Source organism: Hoplias malabaricus, chromosome 4 (genome assembly GCF_029633855.1).
Source record: "Hoplias malabaricus isolate fHopMal1 chromosome 4, fHopMal1.hap1, whole genome shotgun sequence".
NCBI lineage: Eukaryota > Metazoa > Chordata > Actinopteri > Characiformes > Erythrinidae > Hoplias > Hoplias malabaricus.
In genome coordinates, this window is record NC_089803.1 from 5,892,512 (window position 1) to 5,917,894 (window position 25,383).

The 25,383-nt window shown below is 39.7% G+C and overlaps 1 pseudogene and 3 gene segments (V, D, J or C); 2 read left to right on the top strand and 2 right to left on the bottom strand.

The window, feature by feature from the left end:
- Positions 1–469: 469 nt before the first annotated feature.
- On the bottom strand, positions 470–1,083 carry LOC136694862 (immunoglobulin kappa variable 4-1-like). The segment is given in 2 exon segments: positions 470–795; positions 1,035–1,083. Coding segments are annotated over 2 exon segments (375 nt in total).
- On the top strand, positions 1,082–3,208 carry LOC136694864 (Ig kappa chain b5 variant C region-like). The segment is given in 2 exon segments: positions 1,082–1,094; positions 2,892–3,208. Coding segments are annotated over 2 exon segments (330 nt in total).
- Positions 3,209–9,633: 6,425 nt separating this feature from the next.
- On the bottom strand, positions 9,634–18,910 carry LOC136694865 (immunoglobulin kappa variable 4-1-like). The segment is given in 3 exon segments: positions 9,634–9,671; positions 18,245–18,556; positions 18,862–18,910. Coding segments are annotated over 3 exon segments (399 nt in total).
- Positions 18,911–22,062: 3,152 nt separating this feature from the next.
- On the top strand, positions 22,063–22,232 carry LOC136695764 (U2 spliceosomal RNA; annotated as a pseudogene).
- The last annotated feature ends 3,151 nt before the right edge of the window (positions 22,233–25,383 follow it).

Here is a 25,383-nt window from a genome sequence, read left to right on the forward strand (position 1 = left end):
GTTAGTGAGGTGTGTGTCTCTCCTCCACAGAGTGTGTTACTGTGTGTGTTAGTGAGGTGTGTGTCTCTCCTCCACAGACTGTGTTATTGTGTGTGTGGAGGTGTGTGTTAGTGAGGTGTGTGTCTCTCCTCCACAGAGTGTGTTATTGTGTGTGGAGGTGTGTGTTAGTGAGGTGTGTGTCTCTCCTCCACAGAGTGTGTTATTGTGTGTGTGGAGGTGTGTGTTAGTGAGGTGTGTGTCTCTCCTCCACAGAGTGTGTTATTGTGTGTGGAGGTGTTTGTTAGTGAGGTGTGTGTCTCTCCTCCACAGAGTGTGTTACTGTGTGTGTTAGTGAGGTGTGTATCTCTCCTCCACAGAGTGTGTTATTGTGTGTATCATCCTCCCCCTCAGCACCTGCAGTAGGGTGCAGCTGCAGCAGTGCAGTCTCTGTGCAGTCTCTGACTGAGGGAGGTTTTTGTACGACTCTATTTCACTGTGTGAACACTGGTCCACTGTGGTAACTCTGACAGTAATAATCTCCTGCATCTTCAGTCTGGACGTTACTGATGGTCAGAGTGAAGTCAGATCCAGATCCACTGCCACTGAAACGATCTGAAATACCTGACTCTAACTGATCAGCAGCGTATATCAGGAGTTTAGGAGCTTCTCCAGGTTTCTGCTGATACCAGGCAAGATAGTCACTGAAAAGAAGGCTATAGACATCAGAGCTGGTTTTACAGTTGATGGTGACTGATTTTCCTGTAGAAACACTTATTTCTGCTGGACTTTGAGTCACAGTCACCTGGCCACTGGATCCTGAAGTAAAAATTAACATATTGGTTTCTGAGGAAGATAATACATAATAATGTGTTTTAACGATTATTTTAACGTGTGTTTTCAGTTGAAATTCTTATATTGCCTACAATTAATGCTGTGCATTTTACATGTGAAAGTATCTTATTAAATATATATCTGCATCTCATAAATCTATAATTACAAACACAATAGTCTTACATCAGACATAAATCTCCTCAAACTGAAGTTGAGTGTGTTACCTCTCGTCCAGAGCGCCAGTGTCCAGATGAAGATGGAGACCAAAGTCATGGTTGCTGTGGGTGAAGTTTGTGGGGCAGCAGCTCTCAGTCATGAAGTGTTAAACTCACAGGACTATAAACACTAGCAGAGCACTGAAGCATGGGCTCATGATGCAAAGTGGACCCTCTCTATGGAAATCATCTTTCTAACAACACTGAGGAAAGATCATCATATTTATTTGATATTGTTTGATCAAACATTTCTGCTCAGTGTGGAGTCTCATGTTTAAAATCCTAAACTCTAACTGTCTCTGCCTTTCATTTGAGGTTTTCTGCAGCTGCTACTGCGGCTCCATCTGTCTGGATCAGGGCTGGAGGACTTTTGGGTGGAGGAAACACAATGATAACAGTAAGAATCTTTTAAACTATTAATGAATGTTGAACAGTTTTCAACAGCAGCTCTAATTTTTACTGATTGAATTATTTATGAACACTTCTGATGAAAGTGAACATATAATCACCCACACAGAGAGTGGAGCATGTTTTTATTATTGTCATTAATTGGATCTGGTTTTAATATTAGTTGATATGATTGTATCTGTGATTGTAATTGGAATCTGAGATGAAAACATGTTTCTACATGTAGTTATATACTTTTATATCAAGTGTTTGTCTGTTGTGGAAATACAAAAGAACAAAGTGTGTCCTGGGTTTAGATATTTTAATGTTTATAAAATAATCCTTGTTGAGAATCTGTAGCTTCTACAGTTTGGGAGTGTTTTCCATTATTAATAGCTGCAGAATCCATTAATATTGTGTTCTAGTTCAGAAATAGTGTGTGTAAAGGCTGAAGAGAGCGGTGTGTTTAGAGCAGGAGGTTTTTGTACGGCCAGTAAACGAGTTTGTATCACTGTGGTGGACTTTTGGTGGAGGAACAAAACTGGATGTTGGAAGTAAGTCCACTTTTACTCTTTATTCAAAAGGAATCTTTAATTAAAATGATTCTGGACAACAGTAGAGATGCACTTGATGATCTTCTGAATAAATGATAATCCAAATGTGAATGTATTTAATTAGAACTGCTCTGAAGTGTGGAGAGTGTGGAGCTTTAGGTTTCACCACCAGCTCCTGTTTCTGAACTGGATTTCTTTTCTTTAAAATACAAATATTTCCTAAAGGTTTCCTGTGAAGTGTTCAGTGATGACATTTCTTTTTAAAAAGATCAAATGTAAAGCTGGATTGTAGAGTCAGTGTTGGGTGATTAGAGCCGTTCTGTCTCCATCTGGACGCCACAATGTGGAGGTTATTATGAGCAGTGTTTTCTGTTCTAAAGCTTTGAAGACGTAGTACATGGAGACTGCAGCTTGATTTAGTTATTGATTATTCACTGTTTTGGAGGAAATCAAATCATGTTTTAAACTTTCACATCATGGGATGTGTGTAATGTTACAATTATAATGAATTAAATGAAAGAAATAGTTTTAAAAGTATTCTGAATGAAATGTATCTATTAATGTAATTGTAAATATTAGTTCATATTTGAAGCGGTTCAGTTTAAGGTTATAATTAGAGCGTTATTTTAATGCTTCACTGAACTCAGTTCTGCTCTGTTAGAAAAACAGTTAGAAAAAGTTATATGCAAATGTTTGGGGACGCCTGGTGAAATCATAATGTTCTGTAGATGTTTGTAAGTGAAAACTCTTTAATATTTAATGAAACTGAAATCCTCCTCTGAATGTAATTGTAAATATGAGTTTATATGTGAAAGTGGTTGAGTTTAAGGTTGTAATTAGAGTGTGATTTTTACTGCATCACTGAAGTCATTTGTGCTGTGTTAGAAATAAGGGAAATGACACTGTGTGTGTGTGTGTGTCCTAGCTCCGACCCGCCCCACCCTCACAGTCCTGCCCTCCTCCAGTCTGGGGCAGAAGGAGACCACACTGGTGTGTTTGGCCAACAAGGGCTTCCCCTCAGACTGGAAGCTGAGCTGGAAGGTGGGTGGAAACCCTCTGACCTCTGGGTTTAGTCAGAGTCCTGGGCTTCTGCAGAAGGACACTGGCCTCTACAGCTGGAGCAGCACCCTGACCCTCCAGGAGGACGAGTGGATGAAGAAGACAGTGACCTGTGAGGCCACCAAAGGAGGCCAGACTACTGTCAGTGAAACACTGAAGAGAGATCAGTGCACTGGACAGTGAGGGTCCACACCTGTGTTGGAGCTGATAGAGCTCCTCTTCATCTTCAGTGTGTTCAAACATGTCTCTGATTAATGCTCAGATCTTCACATCAACTTCTGACATGATACAGTCTGAAGAGTTAGTGTCTCAGTAAATACAGTCCTGTACTGTTTATTACTTTTTTAATTTTTCAGCTGTATTAATTTCACTTTTCAATGTTCATTATTTCAAATAAATTGTTGATGTGTCCTCAAAATAAAGCAATTTTATCAATAACCAACCATTTTTGTTCATTAATTCTTTGACTGTCTTTGTCTAGACATGAAGCAAAGAATTTATAATTATGGTAAATCTTGAAAATGAACCATAATAAACAATGATACAGAATGTAAGGTTTTTAAGAAGACATGGAGTTCAAAGTATTTTACTGATGTCAAAGTCAAAGCTGTGTGCTTAGTTTGTGGAGAACAGGTCACTGTATTTAATGATTACAACTTGAATCGACATTACGAGACTAAACATGCAAAGAAATACAAGAACTTTACTGATGCTGAGTGTGCACGGACACTGCAAGCTTTCTAGCTAAAATGAAAATGAAAAAAAAAAAAAGACATTTACCAAGCTTCACACGTCCTGGGACGCAGCAGTCAAGACAAGCTTTGTGATATCCCACAAAATCAGAAAAAAAGGTGAGCTTTCCTCTGATGGGGAATTTGTTAAAGAGTTTATTGGTGAACATTGCTCCGCTAATCTGCCCTGAGATAAAAGAAGCATTTGAGAATGTGTCCATCTGAAGGTGAGCCATAGCGAGAAAGACTGAGGAAATTGCAGAAAATCTGGAGCTACAGCTGCAAAAGAAATCAAACAGTTTGACTTTTTCTCTTTGGCTCTGGACCAGAGCTATGATGTCCATGACACTGTGCAGTTACTCATCTTCATACATGAAATCACAAAAGACTTTGAGATTACGGAGGAGCTGGCAGCAATTTGGTCAATGAAAGGGACAACAATTAACAGTGATGTGTTCACAGAGGTAAATGCACAAAGTTTTGTGACAAGAAAGGCAAAGACATCCCAGAGCCCTCAGGTGCAGACTGGATTGCAGATCTTGCATTTGATGTTGATATGACTGCACGAATGAATGAACTAAATGCATCCTCAGAAGATGCTGGTTCTCTTTGGATCTACCTACATATGTGAACAAACATTCTCAGTGATGAAGTTGAACAAATCCAGATACAGAGCCCAAAGCAGACTAGATACCTCTCACTGAACAAGATGAAAATGAACTGAAAAACAGCAAAAGAGGTAGTAAGACATTTTTTTTTCCACAATGTTTCTTGAGTGTTTATTAAATAGTGATTTGATGTTGCCATTTTCAAAATACCTCATATTGTCACTGACTAATTCATCTCTAATCAGTAACAGCTTGCTCTTTGCCCCACTTTGGAGGTGTTTGATTCGTGTCATGTTGTCGATCTGCTTTTGATAGTGGATTTCTTTTCTGTTAGTGTCTCTCGCTCTGCTCCAAAACGGGAGATTAAGGAGGCCTTGGAGACCCAGTTAGTTAGCAGGGGAATTTTGCCTGAGAGGTGGGGTTCTCCGGGTGTTGCTTTAAGTCCAGCTTGGAGTACGGACGCGGCGGAGGCCGTGTTCAGGCACAGACCACACCACCGGTTCCTAAGCTCCACTCTCCAGCTCGCCCATCGGCCATTAGTACAGCGTGGGATTTTGATGTGAGTCGGCAGATCGGTCTGGTTCCTGCTTTCAGGGAAAATGAGGTGGACGCTTATTTTCTGAATTTTGAGCGGATTGCTACCACTCTTAGTTGGCCTAAAGGCCTGTGGTCTCTGCTGCTTCAGTGTAAGTTAGTGGGCAAGGCTCAGGAGGTTTCTTGTCTCTGTTGCTGGAGCAGAGCTTGGATTATGACGTCGTGAAAAGTACTATTCTTCGGGCGTATGAGTTGGTTCCAGAAGCCTACAGGCAGAATTTCAGACGTCTTACAAAAACCCCCAGCCAGACGTATGTAGAATTTGCCAGAGAAAAGTCTCTGTTGTTTGATAGATGGTGTGCGGCTAGTAATGTTACGACATTCAAGCAGCTTAAGGAGTTGGTGCTCCTGGAAAATTTTAAAAACAATCTTCTGGATAAACTTGTAGTTTGATGAATGAATCTGTCTGTTGCCGCTACTTTATCTGATGAATTCATTCTCACACACAAAACAAACTTTTTCCCGAGATCTCAGCGTGAAATGTCTCGCCGCACCCCCACTTCACAACCTGGTGTTAGTTCCTCCCAGTCTAATGTTTCTGTTTCTGAAAATAGAGAATGTTTCTATTGCCATGCTGTTGGTCATTTAATTGCTGCTTGTCCCATTTTAAAATGTAAAGAAACCCACACTTTAGCTCCAAAGAAAGTTAACACTGTTAGTTTGTTGCAGACCCCTGATAGTGACGGTTCGTTTGAACAGCCCTCGGTAGAAACGCTGTTTAAACCGTTTACTTTTTCTGGGTTTGTTTCTTTTAGTGATACGGGAGATAAACAGTCTATTCAGATTTTAAGAGACACTGGTGCTGCACAGTCTCTTATATTAAACTGTGTTTTACCTTTTTCTGGCTCTAGTTATTGTGGTAGGTGGATTGGCGACTCAAAAGTGTCCGTAGGTGTGAGTGAATGTGTGTGTGTCTGTGTAGCCCTGTGAAGGACTGGCGCCCCCTCCAGGGTGTATTCCCGCCTTGCGCCCAATGATTCCAGGTAGGCTCTGGACCCCCCACGACCCTGAACTGGATAAGCGGTTACAGATAATGAATGAATGAATGAATAGTTATTGTGGTAGTGAAGTTTTAAGCAAAGTTTTGTTCGACCTATTGATCCGGACCTTCACAACAGATTCTCATGTGGCCCATTGGGAAGATTAATGGCCCACCCCTGGTCTAGTGTCATGTATCTCCACTCTGACCTCCTCCAACCTCATTGATTGTGCTGTGAGCGGTGGTTTTATATTCTCAGGTTTAATTTTGCCCTGTAATCAAATGTTTAACTAAACTGCATTAACATACACTGATGGCAATAACAGATTTGTAAAATTACATTGTCCATGAGTTTAGTTTTTCAGTTCAAACTCACTGTGCCATGCCTTAGGTCAAGTGTCAGTGTACTCATTCTAGCACTAGGATAGGGGTCCTTCCTCATGAACAGACTAACACAGGTTTAGAGACCATCGACCACAGATATCATTGCTAAGTGGAAGTGGTGTGTAAAATGTATGGCCTGAAATATAGTTTCAGAAATAGAAATCATTTGAGATTGCAATTTTGTCAAACTCTATTCACATTGACTGAGATGAACATACACTGAATTACTTCTGTACAGTCATTATAAAGTTTAGTGTCCTTACAATACAAAAGCTGTGTCCTACACAACCCTGAACACACACACACACACTGCAGCTCCACTGCACATTGAAGTCCTGAAGAATAAAATGACTCAAGAATGGATCTAGAGTGTATAAACCACACTGAGCTTTAACAGTAACTATCATGTAAATCTGTTTGTCACACCTTGCTCACAGGTGAGGGTAGTGTGTCTCAACAAGGTTATGGGTTAAGAAAATAAATAACTATACATTTATTAATTGACGGCAAACCACAATAGCACCTTCAGTGCAAGGGTGCTTTATTTAGTGAAATGTAAAAAAATACAAATAAAATAAAAAACTAGTTACAAATTACATACAGGGGATTAGAGGCAACAATCTTTTCTCTTCCAATATAAAGACAATTTCTTGGCACAACTAATCAGGCATCTCTCCAACCTTTGCTCCTCCTTCTGTCCTCAAAATGAGTCCTTATATAGACTCCTAGTGGCTTAAATAATTCAGTATGTACCACTCCTCCTCTTCTACAGGGGGAGACAGCTACAATCAAAGGATAATACAAAAAAAAAAAAAACAACAACATGCAATTGTACTCTGCAAACCCCTTGTTCAAAATGTGACTACTTGATACTAATCAAACTACAAACACACATCATGAACAAGGTTAAATCTAAAATGAAAATAAAAGAAAAAATATTTCCAATCATACAACCCCCCCACCCAAATGGACCAACCCAACCTGACTCCAACAGGCAGGTCTGAATTTGCTCAGGCATTATTTAAGGACACCTAAAACTCAGTTTGGGTCTTTTTTTGAACAGGAAGGTGCAGTAAGTCCTATGTAAGTACGAAATATCTGTTTTACAACTCAGTAGTATATTTTAACTGAAAGTGTGAGATTGTTTACCAAGCTAGCAATATGGATGTACAATTATAAAAAGTATAATGTATGTGTGGGCTACTGGGAGATAAAACGGGGACAGAAAGGGCTATGAGGAATAACAGGGGAACAAAAATATTTATCTAGTAGTCATGTATTGTCCGTTCTGTCACACTGTTGTTGACAGAAACAAGTATAAACAGGTTTTAGAGCAGATTTGTTATATCACATTGTACATTTCACATTTATTGTTTTTCAGTGTACAGCCACCATCATGGGAAAATGAAGTAGTTGAGGATGTCTGTCCACCACCACTGCGCTTTTTTCCTGCAAGGGAGCCTGGTGTTCAACTGAGGAAAGGGGATTGCTACACACCCCTATCTCTCTTCAAGTTGTTCTTTCCAAAGGATGCTGTGGAAGTCCTCTGCCGGAACACAAACAAGCAAGCTGCAAAGAACATTGCAAGAGGTGCAAAATACTGATGGCTGGACGTTGACGTTGCTGAATTTTACAAGTACATTGGACTCATAATCTACATGTCCATGGTCAATTTGAAGCACATCTCTGACTTCTGGTGTAAAAGCAATATCTTCTCCATCCTTTTCCCATCAAAAGTGATGTCAAGGGACAGGTACCGGTCAATATCCTGGAACGGTTATTCCCAATATCCCCAAAGCTTTTTAAAGACTTGTATGCCTGTAAGTTTGGTGCTTGTGGAACATAGAGAGTCCAGGAAAGACTGCCCTCATACTACTGTCAATGCCCTAACAAAGAAGTCACCAAGAGGAACTTTCCGCTGGATAAGAGATGGTCATCTTCTCTTTGTGAAGTGGATGGACATGCGAGAGGTAGCAATTTGCTCTACCATCCACACAGCTTTTAAAGGGGATACAGTTCAAAGGAGAGTAAAATCCAAACTGGGAATCTGGACCACAGAGTTCTTTCCATGCCCAACACCATTGATTGAATACAACAAGTTCATGGGAGGTGTGGATTTGTCAGACCAGCTGATCCAGTATTACACAACTCAGCACAAATACTAAAGTGGTACAGAAAACTGTTTCTTCACTTCGACATTGCTGCTACCAATGCCTACATTCTCCACAAACAACTTATGCAGCAGGACAGCCTAACCCACAAGGCATTCATGCAAGAGCTTGTTGAACAGCTGTGGTATGGAAAATGAGCCCCCTGCAAAACCAGCCAGTGGTCTTAATTTGCCGATTCCTGGGAGTGATGTCACTAACCAAAGTATGAAAGCTACTGCTGGCCGAAAGACCTGTGCATACTGCAGGAAGCACAGGGAAAAGCAAACAAAAACTCCATGGAAGTGTGAACAGTGTGATGTCTACCTTTGCATGCAGCCAGACAGAAACTGTTTTAGAGACTGGCATCTTTTGTTGAACTGACTCATACATATATACACACAAGGATATGTATCTCAGTATGACTATCTTTAGTATATTATCACTATCTTTACATTTATTTTGCCAGTTATTTATTTATTTATTTTGTTTTTATTGCTTGTTTAGTTTTTTTTTTTTTTTTTTTTTTTTTTTTTTTTTTTTTTTTAAATAAACTGTGATAAACTGTGACCATCTGCCTTTGGTCTCTTCTCTTTTGACAGCTGTGGCGGTGACAGCTAATGGGCCATTCATTAGGCAGTGGGGTGGGGACCTCGCACCTTGGTTTTCGCGCCCATCTTCATGCATATGCAATGTAGGAACCAGTGACTGAGAAAAACTGTGTCACCTCACATTTGTTATGCCCTAAGTATAAAATTACATACAATTTATGAAAAGTAGAATCAGCAGTGTGTTGCCAAGACCCGTGTTCACAAAGTTTTGACCTCAAAGGTCCTGGTGAGAAATGTTTAGAATGTGTTTTTTCACAGTATATCAGCACTTCTGAAAATAGGTTTTTGGAAAGTCTAAGTTTAGAGTAAATTTAATCAAAATATAGATGTATGACACTCTTACTGATTCAACATTGTTGTTGCAGAGATAGTTCTGAAAAATGCATGTGTAACACTTTGAGAAAAAATAATTTCAGATGCGTACAATTTGTAAAACAATCAAGGCATGTCAGACTACACCAGAGTGTCTGAAAACCCCTCAGACTCCAGGGGGTTAACAACAACAGTTACTCACTGAGCCCATCTCATGAGTACCCAAACCATCCACTACATCACTAGCTCTTCACAGGGGTCATCAGGTAGCCACCTCCACCTAGGAATTAAACATAAATAATGGTACATTATGCACAAACTGAACTGCTTTCATTTTGAAGGGTCTGCTTTTTCCAGGTTACATAAAATCATATATTCTTGCACGAGTGAGCGTATAAACTCACACATGATAAATAAGAAAGGTTGATACAGAATGTAGGGTTTTTACCAATATATGGAATTCTAAGTATTTTACTAATGTCAAAGGCAAAACTGTGTGCTTTGTTTGTCGAGAAATGGTCACTGTGCTTAAGGGTTACAACTTGAATCATTATTATGAGACTAAACATGCAGAGAAATACAAGAACTTCACTGATGAAGAGCAAACATGGACACGGGAAGCTCTCTAGCTAAACTGCAAAAGCAACAAGGTTGTTTACCAAGCTTAACACATCCAGGGAAGCAGCTGTCAAGACCAGCTTTGTGATTTCCCACAAAACTGCAAAAAACCGTAAGCCTTTCTCTGAAGGGGAATTCTGTACAGAGTGTTTCGTAAACATTGCTCAATAATCTACCCTGGGAATAAAGAAGCATTTGCGAATGTGTGCCTCTCATGGTGAGCCATAGTGAGAAATTGCAAGACAGCTGCAAAAGACAGCAGACAGTTTTGATTTTTCTCTTTGACTCTGGATGAGAGCTGCGATGTCCATGACACTGTGAAGTTGCTCATCTTTGTACGTGGAATCACAAAAGACTTAGAAATTATGGAGGAGCTGGCAGCAATTTGTTCAATGAAAGGAACAATGACTGAGAGTGATTTGTTCACAGAGGTAATTGCAAGCTTGGACAAACTGGGACTGAAATGGGACAGACTGGCAGGTGTTACAACCAATGGTTCTCCAAATCTGACAGGGAAAAATGTCGGAATTTTGAATAATAACAATACATTACATTTATATAGTGCTTTTCAAGAACCCAAAGACGCTTACAGTAGTTAATACATAGAACACATTCAAAGACATACAAAACAGAGAAAATACAGAATACAAAACATTAACAAACAGTACAAGCATGAAAAGATTAAATTTGAGGAGTATTATAAGCAAGGGAGAAAAGATCTTTTCTGAGGTTTGATTTGAATATAGAGAGAGTTGGAGAATGTTGGACTGAAGGGGGAAGAGAGTTCCAGAGTCGCGGAGCAGATCTAGAGAAAGCGCGATCACCGTAGCTCTGAAGGTTGGAAGGAGGGACAGTGAGCAGCCCGGCTGAGGAAGACCTGAGTGTTCGCATTGGTCTGTAGGGATGCAGAAGAGCAGACTGGTATGAAGGAGCAAGGTTATTCAGAGCTTTGTATGTGAGAAGAAGTATTTTGAATTGAATACGGTACTTTATGGGAAGCCAGTGAAGATGTTAAAGAACAGGGGTGATGTGTTGGTGAGAGCAAGTGCGAGTGAGAAGGCGGGGAGCAGAATTCAGAACAATCTGAGGTCTGTGGACAGAGAAAGAGCTGATGCCAAAGAGAAGAGAGTTGCAGTAGTCTAAATGGGTGGAGCTGAAGATGTGGTAGATTGTGTTTTATTTATTTCCATTTGATACTGATGTAAGGGTAATGTCAAGGGTTAATTGTGGGATGTCACTGTAGCCCTGTAAGAAGGGGGAGTAGGAGGACTTAGTGATTCGTTTTAACCTGCTTGGCTCCCCCCCTTTTTCCGGTGAACTTGACCCTCCTGTTGTTGGCTTGGCGTGTGGTGTGGCGTGGTGGATTCAGTAGTGTTTGCTGTGGGTGTTGTGCTCCTGCACTTGTGGTGCTGCTGTTTTTCTCCACGTCTTGGCAAAGTCGTGCTGCTGCGCTGTTATAGATTCGTATCACTTGCAGGTCTGTTAAATTGTTTTGTTTGTTTTTGGTTATTTTCTTTTTTGTTTTTTTTTTTTCAAGGTGCAGTTTATTCTGCGACAGTTGTATTTCTTTTGGAAATTGTGGATTTTCTTGTGTTAAGTATTCGTTTCTATTTTGTTAGATTATTTGTGTCAATTTTTGAGTTTAGTTAGTGGGTTATATCCCAATTTTGGGCTTGCTCATTTTCTTTTATTATTTTTTTTGTCTTATTCTTTATTGATTTTCATTTGTTTGTTTTGGTTTTGTTGTAATTAGTTATTTCTTGAGTTTGTCAATTTGTTTTTTTTTTTTTTTGTTAGAGTCCTTCTCTCTTTCTCCCTCTCTCTCTTTCTTTCTCTCTACTTGTGGCAGCTAGTTTATCGCACCTTGTTGTCATTTTAAAATAGTAGTTTTGACTGATTTTTAATGAATGTTGATGTATTAATTTAAAAGCTGCAGCTAAAGTCTTTTAGTGTTTTAGGGTGATGTTTGAATGTGTATTGAAATAAAATTTTATTGTGAAAATAAAATTGAGTGTGGACCACGAGCCTCTGTCTCCAACAAACGAACCTGGGTTGCCTGGCTAGTTTTACTAGTCTTATTTCCTGAGGTGAAATTCCTCAGGTGGCATAGTCGGACTATAATCACAGAGTATTTCTTTTAATATATAACCCATTCTGTTCGTGGGTATTATCCCTCTTATGACCATTAGGGTGTGGTGATTCAATGGGTAGGAGGTAGGCCACGTCACAAAGACATGGATAAGGATTTCAGCAGCAGATTGAGAAAGAGATGGCCTGATTTTGACAATATTATGCAGGTGAAAATAAGACGTTTTGATTATAGAAGTGATGTGAGCACTAAGTGAAAGAGTTGAGTCGAGGATGACACCCAGATTATGAACCAGGAAAGAAGGAGATACACTTGAATTATCAATAGAGAGAGAAAGGGAACCAACTTTTTTGAGGATTGATTTGGAACAGATTAGCAAGAGTTCAGTCTTGTTACTGTTTAACAACGATGTGATTCATCCATTTCCTGATTTCTGATAGACAGGTTTCTAACTGGTCAAGAGGTGGGTTATTAATGGATATAGTACAAAAACAAATCTGGATGTCATCTGCATAGCAGTGAAAGTTGAGATTAAAATGGCTCAAGATAAAGTTGAGATTAAAATGATGCAAGATATGTCCAAGGGGAAGCATGTATACAATGAAGAGAAGGAGCTCAAGAACTGATCCTTGAGGTACCCCTTGAGTAACAGATGAAGTGCAAGAAGTGTGAGCAGAAAGGGTAATGAACTGTTTTCTGTCAGTTAGATAGGATGTGAACCAATCCAGGGAGGAACCATCAACACCCAGCTCCCGCAGCCTGGATAGAAGAATGGGGTGGCATACTGTGCCGAATGCTGCACTCAGATCTAATAGTAATAAGATACAGAGAGAGCCAGAATCCACAGCTAAAAGAAGATCATTCAATATTTTTATTAAGTCAGTTTCAGTGCTGTTGGAGGGATGGAATCCGGACTGGAATTGTTCAAAAAGATTTTTAGTTTCAAGAGAATGGAAGGTTGACGTTGTTAAGTTGTGAAATTCTGCATTGAAGAGTCAGGAGACTGGAGTTCGACGTTGACTGGAGTTTATTTACACATACACAGGATCATGCAACTGGGTGATTGCATTCTATCTCAGGATGATCTGAAGTTTGGAAACTGGATGTTCAGAGGTTTCTTCACGTGCATGCAGAAAAGCACAGGCACAGCCTGGTCATCAGTTTGTCACCAGTTCAGTCTATAGCCAGTTCATTCTGTACCTAATCCAGTCTGTTCTCAGTCCATTCTGTGACAGCTGCCAGTCCAGTCTGTTCCCAATCCAGTCTAACACCAAATATTTTATAATGGCCTTATATAAATTGGAATAGTGGGGGAAGGGAATTGGAGGAAGAAGAGGAATTTAAGGAGGGGTAAAGGGGATGATGAAGATGATCAAGGAAACAAAGAGATAAGATAGAGGAAGGAAGGGTATGATGTAAGTGGGGGAATGATTGATGGGAATGGGGGATGGGACTATGAGGGGGATAACAAAAGGTCACACAAAGATGCAAAAAGGCCATATAGTTTCTCTCAGCGTCGAAAGTGGAGAGTCATTAGCAGCGGAAGACACAAGATCACTGTTGATCTTCACAACTTTAGATTCAAAGAAATGTAGAAATTAATCACAAAGAGCCAGAGAAGCAGCTATAGCACTGTCAGGAGGTTTAAATTGTTTGGTGATTGTTGAAAAAAGATGTGGAGTATTTGTATTAGCATTGTTAATAAGGCTGGACAGATAGGATGATTTGGCAGCATGTAAGGCATCTCTGTAGGCTTTTTATAGGCCTCAGCATGAACAAAAAGCTTAGATTTCCTGCAGAGTCTCTCCAGCTGACGGCGAGTCTGCTTCATGGTGCGTAATTCATTAGTGTACCAGGGAGAAGAAGAAATAAACATCACCATTCTAGATTTCACATGGTCTAGGGTATTAAGAATCTCAAAGAGTGTAGAATTTAACAGTGTGGCATGTTCCTCAGGAGAAGGTGGGGGGGGGGGGCAGAATCAATAGGAAAATTACTGGTAATAGAATGGTTAATAATAGGACGATCTACAGAATGTATCTTACGAAAGAAAATGCATCTTGAAGCGGATGCAAGATAAATTGGAATTGGTATTTTTGCATTGTATCATACATCAGGAGGTGTTGTGTAATTCAGTGCTATAAAGGAACTATGTTACTGATATGTAACTAAAATAGTTCACTTCATCAGGGCAAGAGCACAGAATCACAGACAATTTGAAGCAGTTGTGGAGGAGCATGAGACTGAACATGGTGACATAGGCTACCACACAGCTGTCAGATGGCTCTGTCTGGGCAAGGTGAATAAAAGAGTGTGGGACCTGAGAGCAGAGATTCTAGAGTGTTGTGACAAGAAAGGCAAAGACATCCCAGAGCTCTCAGATGCAGACTGGATGGCAGATCTCACATTTGACTTCAAAACAACTGAGAGTGAAATGTATATTTCTTCTCCTTTTACTTGCAGTGTGGATAACACACACATTGATGTTCAGCTTGATCTCATCGATTGTCTGACACACTACTGGCAGAGCACTTCAAGTCAGTATCACTTTTGGATATTTATTCTTCTCCCAAAGTAGTTTTCTCAAAATAGAGCACATGGAGGAAACCCACGCGGACACAGGGAGAACCCACCAAACTCCTTAAGGACTGTCACCCAGAGCGGGGCTCGAACCCATAACCCCCAGACCCTGGAGCTATGACAGAGACACTACCTGTTGTTTTGGGGTTTTATCTCTACTGTGATTGTTTACATTTTACATTATCATCATTATGGAGGCACGGTGGAGCAGCAGGTAGTGTCACTATCACACAGCTTCAGGGTCCTGGAGGTTGTGGATTCAAGTCCCGCTCCGGGTGACTATCTGTGAGGAGTGTGGTGTGTTCTCCCTGTGTCGGCGTGGGTTTCCTCCAGGTGACTGTCTGTGAGGAGTGTGGTGTGTTCTCCCTGTGTCTGCGTGGGTTTCCTCCGGGTGACTGTCTGTGAGGAGTGTAGTGTGTTCTACCTGTGTCTGCGTGGGTTTCCTCCGGGTGAGTGTCTGTGAGGAGTGTGGTGTGTTCTCCCTGTGTCTGTGTGGGTTTCCTCCGGGTGACTGTCTGTGAGGAGTGTGGTGTGTTCTCCATGTGTCTGCGTGGGTTTCCTCCAGGTGACTGACTGTGAGGAGTGTGGTGTGTTCTCCCTGTGTCTGCGTGGGTTTCCTCCAGGTGACTGTCTGTGAGGAGTGTGGTGTGTTCTCCCTGTGTCTGTGTGGGTTTCCTCCGGGTGACTGTCTGTGAGGTGTGAGATGTGTTCTCCCCATGTCCGCAAGGGTTTTCTCCGGGTGCTTCCTGCCACGGTCCAAAAACACACATTGGTTAGTGGATTGGTGACTCAAAAGTATCCCTAGGACTGAGTGAATGTGTGAGTGTGTATCACCCTGTGAAGGACTGGCACCCCAGCTCTGGGCCCACCACAACCCTGAACTGGATAAGCAGTTACAGATAATGAATGAATTAATTATCATTATTAATTATTAATAAAGAGTCATCACTGATCAGCATCATCACTAAACCAGAACAATGAGACAGAACTAATAACGTTTGGTACAAGAACTAGATCCAAGCCCATAGGTAGTTATTTTAAAATTAATATTTCTGCATGTACTCATGTAGTAAAGCTAAAGAAGAATGAAATACTATAAAAAGGACAAGAGGTTTCCACTGTGATGGAATTCAAAGATGAAATGATATACAAAGTTAGAGCTCTACAATTCAAAGATGAACACTTACAGTGAATAATGATATACATGCCGTCAGCGTTCACACTCACTTTGATTATTAGTTCCCCTCTGTGTTCCAATAGAATATCACACTTATCAAAAAAGACAGCTCTGGACTCTCCACAACCTTCAGGAGAAATCACATGGTTTTTAACAGTCCTAGGTCTGCTGTGGCTAATGGCAAATGGGGCAAAAATAAAATAAATAAAGAATATGTAAATAAATGTTTAAATAAGAGTCTCTTCCACAGAGTGTGTTATTGTGTGTGAAGGAGTGGGTAGCACTTTAAAATACAGCCTGCGTCTTAATGTGTACTTACCCAGAACTTACAATGTACCTTCACACATTTTATGGTGTACTTTCTCGTGATTTAAAGTGTATTTACTCAGTAGTTACAGTGTACCTTCCCATAACTTCCTTATATGTGTCAGTACATCTAAAACACTTACCAGCCCGCGTTTTAACGTGTACTTCCCTGACACTTACAGTGCATCTCCCTGTGTTTTATGGTGTACATTCTGGTATTTTAAAGGGAAATGTACCTCATACTTATAGTGCACCTTCACATCATTTACGGATTGTTTATGTGCATCGGTAAATTTAAAATACTTACAGGTTCTTTCTGGTACTTAAATATTGGGGAGTATAAGTGTAATTTCTCTGAATTTATGGTGTACATTCTCTGTGCATGACAGTCATTGTTTATGTGTTTATTCAGAGGGCGAGCTTCACTCACATTCCAGGTATTTATTATGATTCTAATAAATGATATCTTGTACTTCACTGAGTGGACTATATAATGTAGTTCACTACAGTGAATAAATAAATAAATAAGCTTATTAGAGAAAGCTGTCAAAAGGGGCGGAGTTTCAATAGCCCTACCATGTGGGAAGTAGGCCGTTTCCCCACCTCTCGTTATAACATCGTGTTCAGAGCAGGTTTGGTGCCGCTCCTTAATTTTAGACCTGAAAATATATTATATGTTCTAACTGTCGACATAAATCACCTTAACACACTTATTTCCAACATCTAGGTATATACTGAGTATGTTTTGTGCAATTAAAAGGTGGTTTTATGTGTTTTAAATATGTTTAATCTCACTCGCGATGGAGTCTGAGGTGAGTTAAGGTGTCATTTAAGGTGGAATGTAAATTATCAAGTGAGATTACAGGTACTGATTGTTCATAGAACATTGTTTTGTGGATTTTGTTGAATATAATTATCTTAAATTGATACTTACTGACATTGTTTAACCGTCTTTTGTGCACTTTGTGTAGACAAGGAAAATGAATGTTCCACATTACTGATGTGGGGTGTCTTTAATCCATTGGCAGAGCAAATCTTGAACACCACAACACAGAAGTAAAGCTCACTCCCTGTTGTTTCCCTGTATTTACAGAGTAAAATGGGATAATAGTTGTCCACTACATAATCCAACCCACTCCCTGTAGTTTCACTGTAGTTACAATGTAAGAAGCAGAGAAGTGTGAGGAACTACATAATCCAGCCCACTCCCCATTGTTTCCCTGTATTTACAATGTAAGAAGGAGGGAAATGTGAGGAACTACATAATCCAGCCCACTCCCCATTGTTTCCCTGTATTTACAGTGTAAGAAGGAGGGAAATGTGAGGAACTACATAATCCAGCCCGTTCCCCATTGTTTCCCTGTATTTACAATGTAAGAAGGAGGGAACTGTGAGGAACTACATAATCCAGCCCATTCCCTGTTGTTTCCCTGTGCATTCAGTTATTTGTCTTTGGATGACAAGCCTTCCATAGAGGTAACTTCTTTCTACTCGTCCTGTCATAAGCTGCTGCAGGACTGAACCTACAGACCTGGGAGGACATTTCAAAAGTACAGAGCCAATGCTCATCATATTAATCAGAACCATACAATGAAGTACAAGACAATTAGAAGCATAATAAGAACCTGGAATGTGAGTGAAGCTTGCCTGCTGAATAAAAGCATAAAACAAAGTCCCCAATAGTTAAAGTACCAGTAGGAACAGGTAAGTATTTTATACTGATTCATATCAGTCTTAATCTGTACGTTATGGAAAGGTACACTGTAAGTACCAGTTAAATCCGCCTTTAAAACGCTGAGAAGACACACTGAGGTGTGTGTGTCTCCTCCACAGAGTGTGTTATTGTGTGTGGAGGTGTGTGTTAGTGAGGTGTGTGTCTCTCCTCCACAGAGTGTGTTATTGTGTGTGGAGGTGTGTGTTAGTGAGGTGTGTGTCTCTCCTCCACAGAGTGTGTTATTGTGTGTATCATCCTCCCCCTCAGCACCTGCAGTAGGGTGCAGCTGCAGCAGTGCAGTCTCTGTGCAGTCTCTGACTGAGGGAGGTTTTTGTACGACTCTATTTCACTGTGTGAACACACCACTACCACTGATGATATGGTAACTCTGACAGTAATAATCTCCTGCATCTTCAGTCTGGACGTTACTGATGGTCAGAGTGAAGTCAGATCCTGATCCACTGCCACTGAAACGATCTGAAATACCTGACTGTCTCCTGTTAGCAAAGTAGATCAGGAGTTTAGGAGCTTCTCCAGGTTTCTGCTGATACCAGGCAAGATAGTCACCATTAGAATTAGTGTGGACATTAGAGCTGGTTCTACAGTTGATGGTGACTGATTGTCCTGTAGAAACAGTTTTCACTGAAGGAGTCTGAGTCACAGTCACCTGACCACTGGACCCTAAAGGAAAATTAAATAAAATGTGTAAACAAATTATAATAATAATAAAACTATTTACAATAATATAAGTATTTTTTTATTTAATTAAAAAGTATATTTTAAATAATATACAAGTTGGGTACTTTAGATGAAGTAGAATTTAAATTATTTCATAATCTTTTAAATTATTTATGTTTGAGTTTAATTATTTAATAAATTGAACTGCTATGTTCTAAAGTTTGTTTACTGTAATTTCTAAAGGTAAATACATATACTATTTCACCTCAGATGTATACATCTCTTGAAAAGGTAACTGAGTGTGTTACCTCTCGTCCAGAGCGCCAGTGTCCAGATGAAGATGGAGACCAAAGTCATGGTTGCTGTGGGTGAAGTTTGTGGGGCAGCAGCTCTCAGTCATGAAGTGTTAAACTCACAGGACTATAAACACTAGCAGAGCACTGAAGCATGGGCTCATGATGCAAAGTGGACCCTCTCTATGGAAATGCCTCCATCAAACACCTCCATAATAAACACATAGAAATGTTTAGATTGTTTAGAAAACAAGGTTTAGTTCAGAGATAGATCTTCATTTAGAAATGTTAGAGTTTTATGAATAAGTTTTGAGGGTAAAGTGTGTAAACCCCTCACACACAGATTTTACAGTGTTATCACTAACAGTGTGATGAGTGATGTAGGTTTATGGACAATGACTCTTCACTGAAATGTAGCACTGTGTCACACATTCAGTGAAGGAGCTAAACTCAGTCTGAAAATGAAGGGATTTTATTCTGTTTAAACATGAGACTTATTTAATCTTTCTCATCACTTTTACTGAAAAAGACCCACATACAGTAAATTCAGACTAACACTGTGTTACAATTGTATTTTAAGAGTTTTAAAGTTAAATATAAATAACAAATACAAACCAGAGTTATTTTTCTAAACTGAATGTGATTCATTGTTTTAGTTTGTAATTCAAATAATGTCATATTTATATAAAACATAATGTAAATGAAGAGACAGGTTTATTACATATAACATTAAAATTAGTGCTTGTGTCACAATAAGAGTCTGGATTTTATAAACATTGATATTCAGTAATAAACTCCTTTCAAATTCACACTGATTTGTGCTGAGAGAAATATCCCCAGCACTGATTCAGATCATGATGGGCAGCTTGTTTGGGGTCAGTTTGATTCCTCCGTATGAAGACATTAACATGTTTTAATAACAGTTTTAAAACAGTTCTGAAACAGTTTTAAAAACTCTTCATCTGATGATAGTTAAATTAAGAGTTAGGAAAGTTCTCCCAGTGACCACGAATGGACCAGTCACGTCCCAAGATGTTCAGTACTGGTCCAGTCTGGCCTGACCTATATTAGTCCATAAAAATACATTGTCAGACACGGTGGAGGACCATAGAGTCGAACATGTTGGAGAAGTGTTGAGTCGGACAGGTCTGAGAACCCTCAAGTCGGACAAGTTGACTAAATGAAGCTGAACATCTGGTGAAGGTGCTGCTCTATTCTGGGAGAAAGAGGACGACTCAGGACTGTTCATGTAAATCTGAGTTTCACCTCACTGCTCTCTCTCTCTCTCTCTCTCTCTCTCTCTCTCTCTCTCTCTCTCTCTCTATCTATCTATCTCTCTCACTCTCTCTTTACTGGTGTGTGTAAAATGCTGTGTTGAGATCAGTTGTTTGGAGCTTGTTTCAGTTCCTTAGTGCTTTTAATTCATTGTTCAGCAGGTGATGATCTACATAAAAGTTAAAGACCACTCTCAGAGGGAAACCCACCAGGGTGTAACAAAGGTGGATTATGAGTGATGTTAAATAAGAGAAAACAACAACACAGCTAACCTGCCTGGCAAGTGATAACTAAACCTGAACCAAAATTACATTGGTTGGTTATCGCCCCTTACCTCGTTTGTGTAAACATAGTAGTCTAACTAACTGGACGTATAGGTGCACCCTAAATGTCCCCGTCCACACAGTGCTTGAAAACAGAGATGGAGGAGATATCTCACAGTGAGTCTGTACATTACGTCCTTTATACTTATTAATCATTAAACAAAGGCAGAGTAAAGAAACAAATAAGGAAACTGAAGAGAAACAGAATAAGAAAAAACAACCAAACCACACACTACTAGTGATTGCACCCTTGAATCTAAAGCTTTGAGTCATGTTTCAAAAAACCACACCCATTGCTTTGAATCACTGTGTATGTGCTAGATTCATTCTGCAATGATCATGTGACCAAAGACGTCTAAAGCTTCATTTCGGTACACAACCATGGGACTACAAATACCAACCTGCAACAGTGTGAATGTAATTACAAAAGTATAGTTTTTCAAAAGTGCCTTGTCATGGAGTGTTATTAGTTTATTCTACATTTATTTTTAATATATTACTGTTTTATGCATTGCAACAGATTACCTTTTTCATCCATCAACCTTTTCTGCCAAACCCTGGATGTGTGCCCAAATCAGAAATGAGATATTGATACAGAAGACGCACACAACAATTTAGTTTTATTGGTTTATTTCATTTAAACAACAAATACCATGGTTGTAATGCACTCAAACACAGTAAAACGGATGTTCCCCAGATACACAAAGCACTTTGAGGTTTGGCCACCAATGGCACTAATGTGTACTTTGTCATGAAGCTCTGAGTAATGAACCATTTTTCGACACAGGAGGAAAGCTTCAGAAAGCTTCGGTTTGCCATCACTAAACACTACAAAACACCCCAACCAAACAATGAGCTGTGCTCCTTCAGCATATCTCACAGAATCAAGAATCAGAACTCAGCTGCCTGCGGTCTCTCTGGTAGGTCTTTGTTCCAGAAACCCCACCCCTTCCTCAGCCAGGGCAACTCTGATTGGCTAAAACTGCACCCCTCTCCTCAATCAGCAGATTAACTTGACTAATACAGCACACCTGTAGAGCAAAGGAAAGGGAGAGAAGGATAAAGAATATTAAACGTGTAGTCCTCTGTGTAACACTGTCCAAGATTGGTTCAGAGAGAGTAGAAATAATTAGACACTGAAGGATGAATACTCCTGTATTTGAACCAGTGTCCAGTTTAAGAAAGTTCAGTTTAAAGTAAACATACACAGAGTCTTAGTAAGAGATGGAGCTGTGAAGGTAATTGAAACACATGAAGTTTAAGCTCCATGAATTTAGACTGATGTCTATTTTTCTCAGTGAAACAGAGTGAAGGGCTACAGTGATTAAAGTTCCTGCCCCCTGCTGGACTAACACTAACACTGGACTATTCCTCACAGTACACTAAGACCAACACTGGAGTAACACTGACTTTAACACTACATTTGAAATATCACACACATTACACTTTCTCTAACATTACTCTTCCATTAACTCTCACAGTAAAGGACATGTCTGGGGAAGACTGGATGTGGTGAGGGGGCTGAGCAGGACAGAGACATGATCACAGAATGGCTCTCTGATTAAGTGGTAGATTCATACTCTCCAAGGGGCACCATTTACATTTCAGTGTGAGGTACATTACTGTTCAGCCTTTTGTCAAAGATCAAGTTTAGTATCTGTTTTTATCTCACAGCTCCTCGATATGATTTTAAATAGATTTTTAGAGCAGGGAGATGGACAAGAGGCTTATTCCCCCCCCTCCACACTGATACACGGTATTGCAGAACCTGTTGGAACAGTGCACCTCCTTCTCAGGTGGGCAGCCAAGGTCTAATGTTAGAGAAGAGATCATCAGCAGAATTGGGGTCAGTGGGACAGAGTTATAACTTACACCCCACTGCTCCCCAGTTTTTGGATACAGGTGCCTGCTGCTGCAGGTGTGTGTTTGCTCAATTCCCAATAGTGTAGTAATGTGTGAGTGTGTGTTCACAATATGGGTTAAACACCAAAGAAAAATGTAATTGTATCTTGTACAATGACATATAGGCTACCTTCACACAGCAGGTAAAAGTGGCCCAAATCTGATTTTTTGTTCCGCTGTTCACACTGTCTATATAATGTCACCTATATCTAGTATCAGTCTGAACAGTTCACACACCTACAGTGACTCACATGCACAAAAGACAATGTTTCAGGTGCTGAACAGATGCTGTGCTCCGGAGCCTGACTGTGTGCTGCTAGTGGTCTCCCTGTGCTGCTGCATTGGAGGTACTGCAGCTTCATGGCACTGAGGTTTGTGGCCTTCTTTATTATTGCTGGACCACCTACCGGGCCGGCCTAGAAGAGGCATTTCCACTTACTGACTGACTGACTGACTAACACCTAATGACATTGTTGAAAGGTGAGCAGAAGGCATGAAGGTTGAGGTGCTCAAGGTGTCAGAGAGTTTCGACCCTGAAATGGAAAAGCGGAAAAAAAGATGATAATGATTAACTTACAATAATATAAGTGCAATTTTTATTTAATTTAAAAGTATATTTTAAATAACATACAAGTGGGGTACTTTAGATGAAGTAAAATTTAAATTATTTCATATTCTTTTAAATTATTTATATTTAAAAGATTTTTAATTTGAGTTTAATTATTTAATAAATTGAACTACTATGTTCTAAGGTGTGTTTACTGTAATTTCTAAAGGTAAATACATATACTATTTAATAAAACTATTTACAATAGAGTAAGTAATATTTTTATTTAATTGAAAAGTATATTTTAAATAATGTACAAGTTGGGTACTTTAGATGAAGTTATGATTATTTCATAATCTTTAAAATTATTTACGTTTAATTATTTAATAAATTGAACTGCTATGTTCTAAAGTTTGTTCACTGTAATTTCTAAAGGTAAATACATATACTATTTCTCCTCAGATGTATACATCTCTTGAAAAGGTAACTGAGTGTCTTACCTCTCGTCCAGAGCGCCAGTGTCCAGATGAAGATGGAGACCAAAGTCATGGTTGCTGTGGGTGAAGTTTGTGGGGCAGCAGCTCTCAGTCATGAAGTGTTAAACTCACAGGACTATAAACACTAGCAGAGCACTGAAGCATGGGCTCATGATGCAAAGTGGACCCTCTCTATGGAAATCATCTTTCTAACAACACTGAGGAAAGATCATCATATTTATTTGGGTTGAGGAAACAACGATAACAATAAAAATCTTTGATAACCCTTTATTTTAAGGGCCCATTCTTAAAGGTTGATTAACTATTAGCAAGCAGTGTATTAACAAGCAATTACAGTCACTTATTTCAGATTAATATTATTTGAAAAAGAGCATATAAACTTGTTATAAATGTATTAATAAAATGTGTTGAATACTGGCAACTAAACACACATTCAGAGTAACCACTTTATTACAGTGATATTTATTAAGCTGCATTTAACATTCAGTATTATTGTAGATATCAAGGAGCATATTGTGTGTTTACAGCAGTTTCTTTTATCTTCATGATGCAAATGTCACTGGCCATTAGACTAAATGTCTTTATTCAGCAATTGCAAAGCTAAGTTAGAATGTACACATCCTGAATTATAAGCACTTATTAATGTTGTGGAAGTAGTTCATAACGAGCAACCTACATTAATGAAGTATTATTAAAGAAATTTAAGAAAACTTCAGCTAGTTCAAAATGCTGCAGCCAGGGTCCTCACTAAAACTAGAACATTTGAACATATCAGCCCAGTTCTATCATCACTTCATTGGCTGCCTGTAAAATCGACTACAAAATTCTGTTACTAACATATAAAGCTCTACATGGGCTCGCTCCTGAATACCTTCAAGATACTATTTCATATTATGAGCCTCCACGTTCACTCAGATCACAGAATACTGCATTTTTAATTGTTCTCAGAATTCAGAAGGCCTCAGCTGGGGGAAGAGCCTTTTCTTATAAAGCCCCCCACCTCTGGAATGATCTTCCAGAAAATGTTCGGGACTCAGACACAGTCACAATCTTCAAATCTAGGCTAAAAACTCATTTCTTTAGTTTATCATTTGGTAGCTAATGCTCCCCCATAGATAAAGGCGGCAGATCCGGTGGGTCCATGGACACAGGGAATTATAGTAAACTGAAACGCTGGTGTCGTCCCGCCGCTTCTCGCGATCACTCAGGTTTGTTGACGGTGGAGTGGAGGGATGCCAGTGTTTCAGGATGCTCCCGTGTCTGTGTGTCCTTCTGGTTCTCTACTTTTAGTTAAAGCTGTCATAGTCAGATCTGCTGGAGTCATTAGCCACACTCTGTAAATGTTCACATTTTCTGCTTTACAAACACCAAACAGTTCAAAACTAATTCCATCCCTTTACCTTTTTCCAAGTAAACAACTGCCCACCTGTCTGTCTGGACACTGATGGATGACTGTTGAGATCCTCCTCCACGCTTCAGACCAGCTGCCCACGCTCCAGCAACCACCAAGTGCCTTGAAGTTGCCCCTACACTGAAGTTCTCACAGACTCCTAACTATTATTACCAGTAGATTGACCAGAGGAGGATAGGTCACCCCTTGTGAGCCTTGGTTCCTCCCAAGATTTCTTCCTCAGCTGAGAGAGTTTTTCCTTGCCACTGTCGCCCCTGGCCTCGCTCACTTGAGGGTTTTTACATTTCATGTCAAATCTTTGTCTTACTGGAATCCTGTGAAGCTGCTTTGTGACATAATCAGTTATAAAAAGCTCTATATAAATACATTTGATTTGATTAAAGATCTTAGAAGACCATAACTACACTTTTACTAAATCACTCTTTATAACTATACACTTCCTGACCTGCTCTTTTTTAAATGATTTATAGTGACTTCTGATCAACAGGACACCTGAATATACACTAATCCTACCATGTACAAGTACTGCAGATGAGTTCATTTACTAGCAATGACTACCACATTAGACCAGTCTGGATTTAA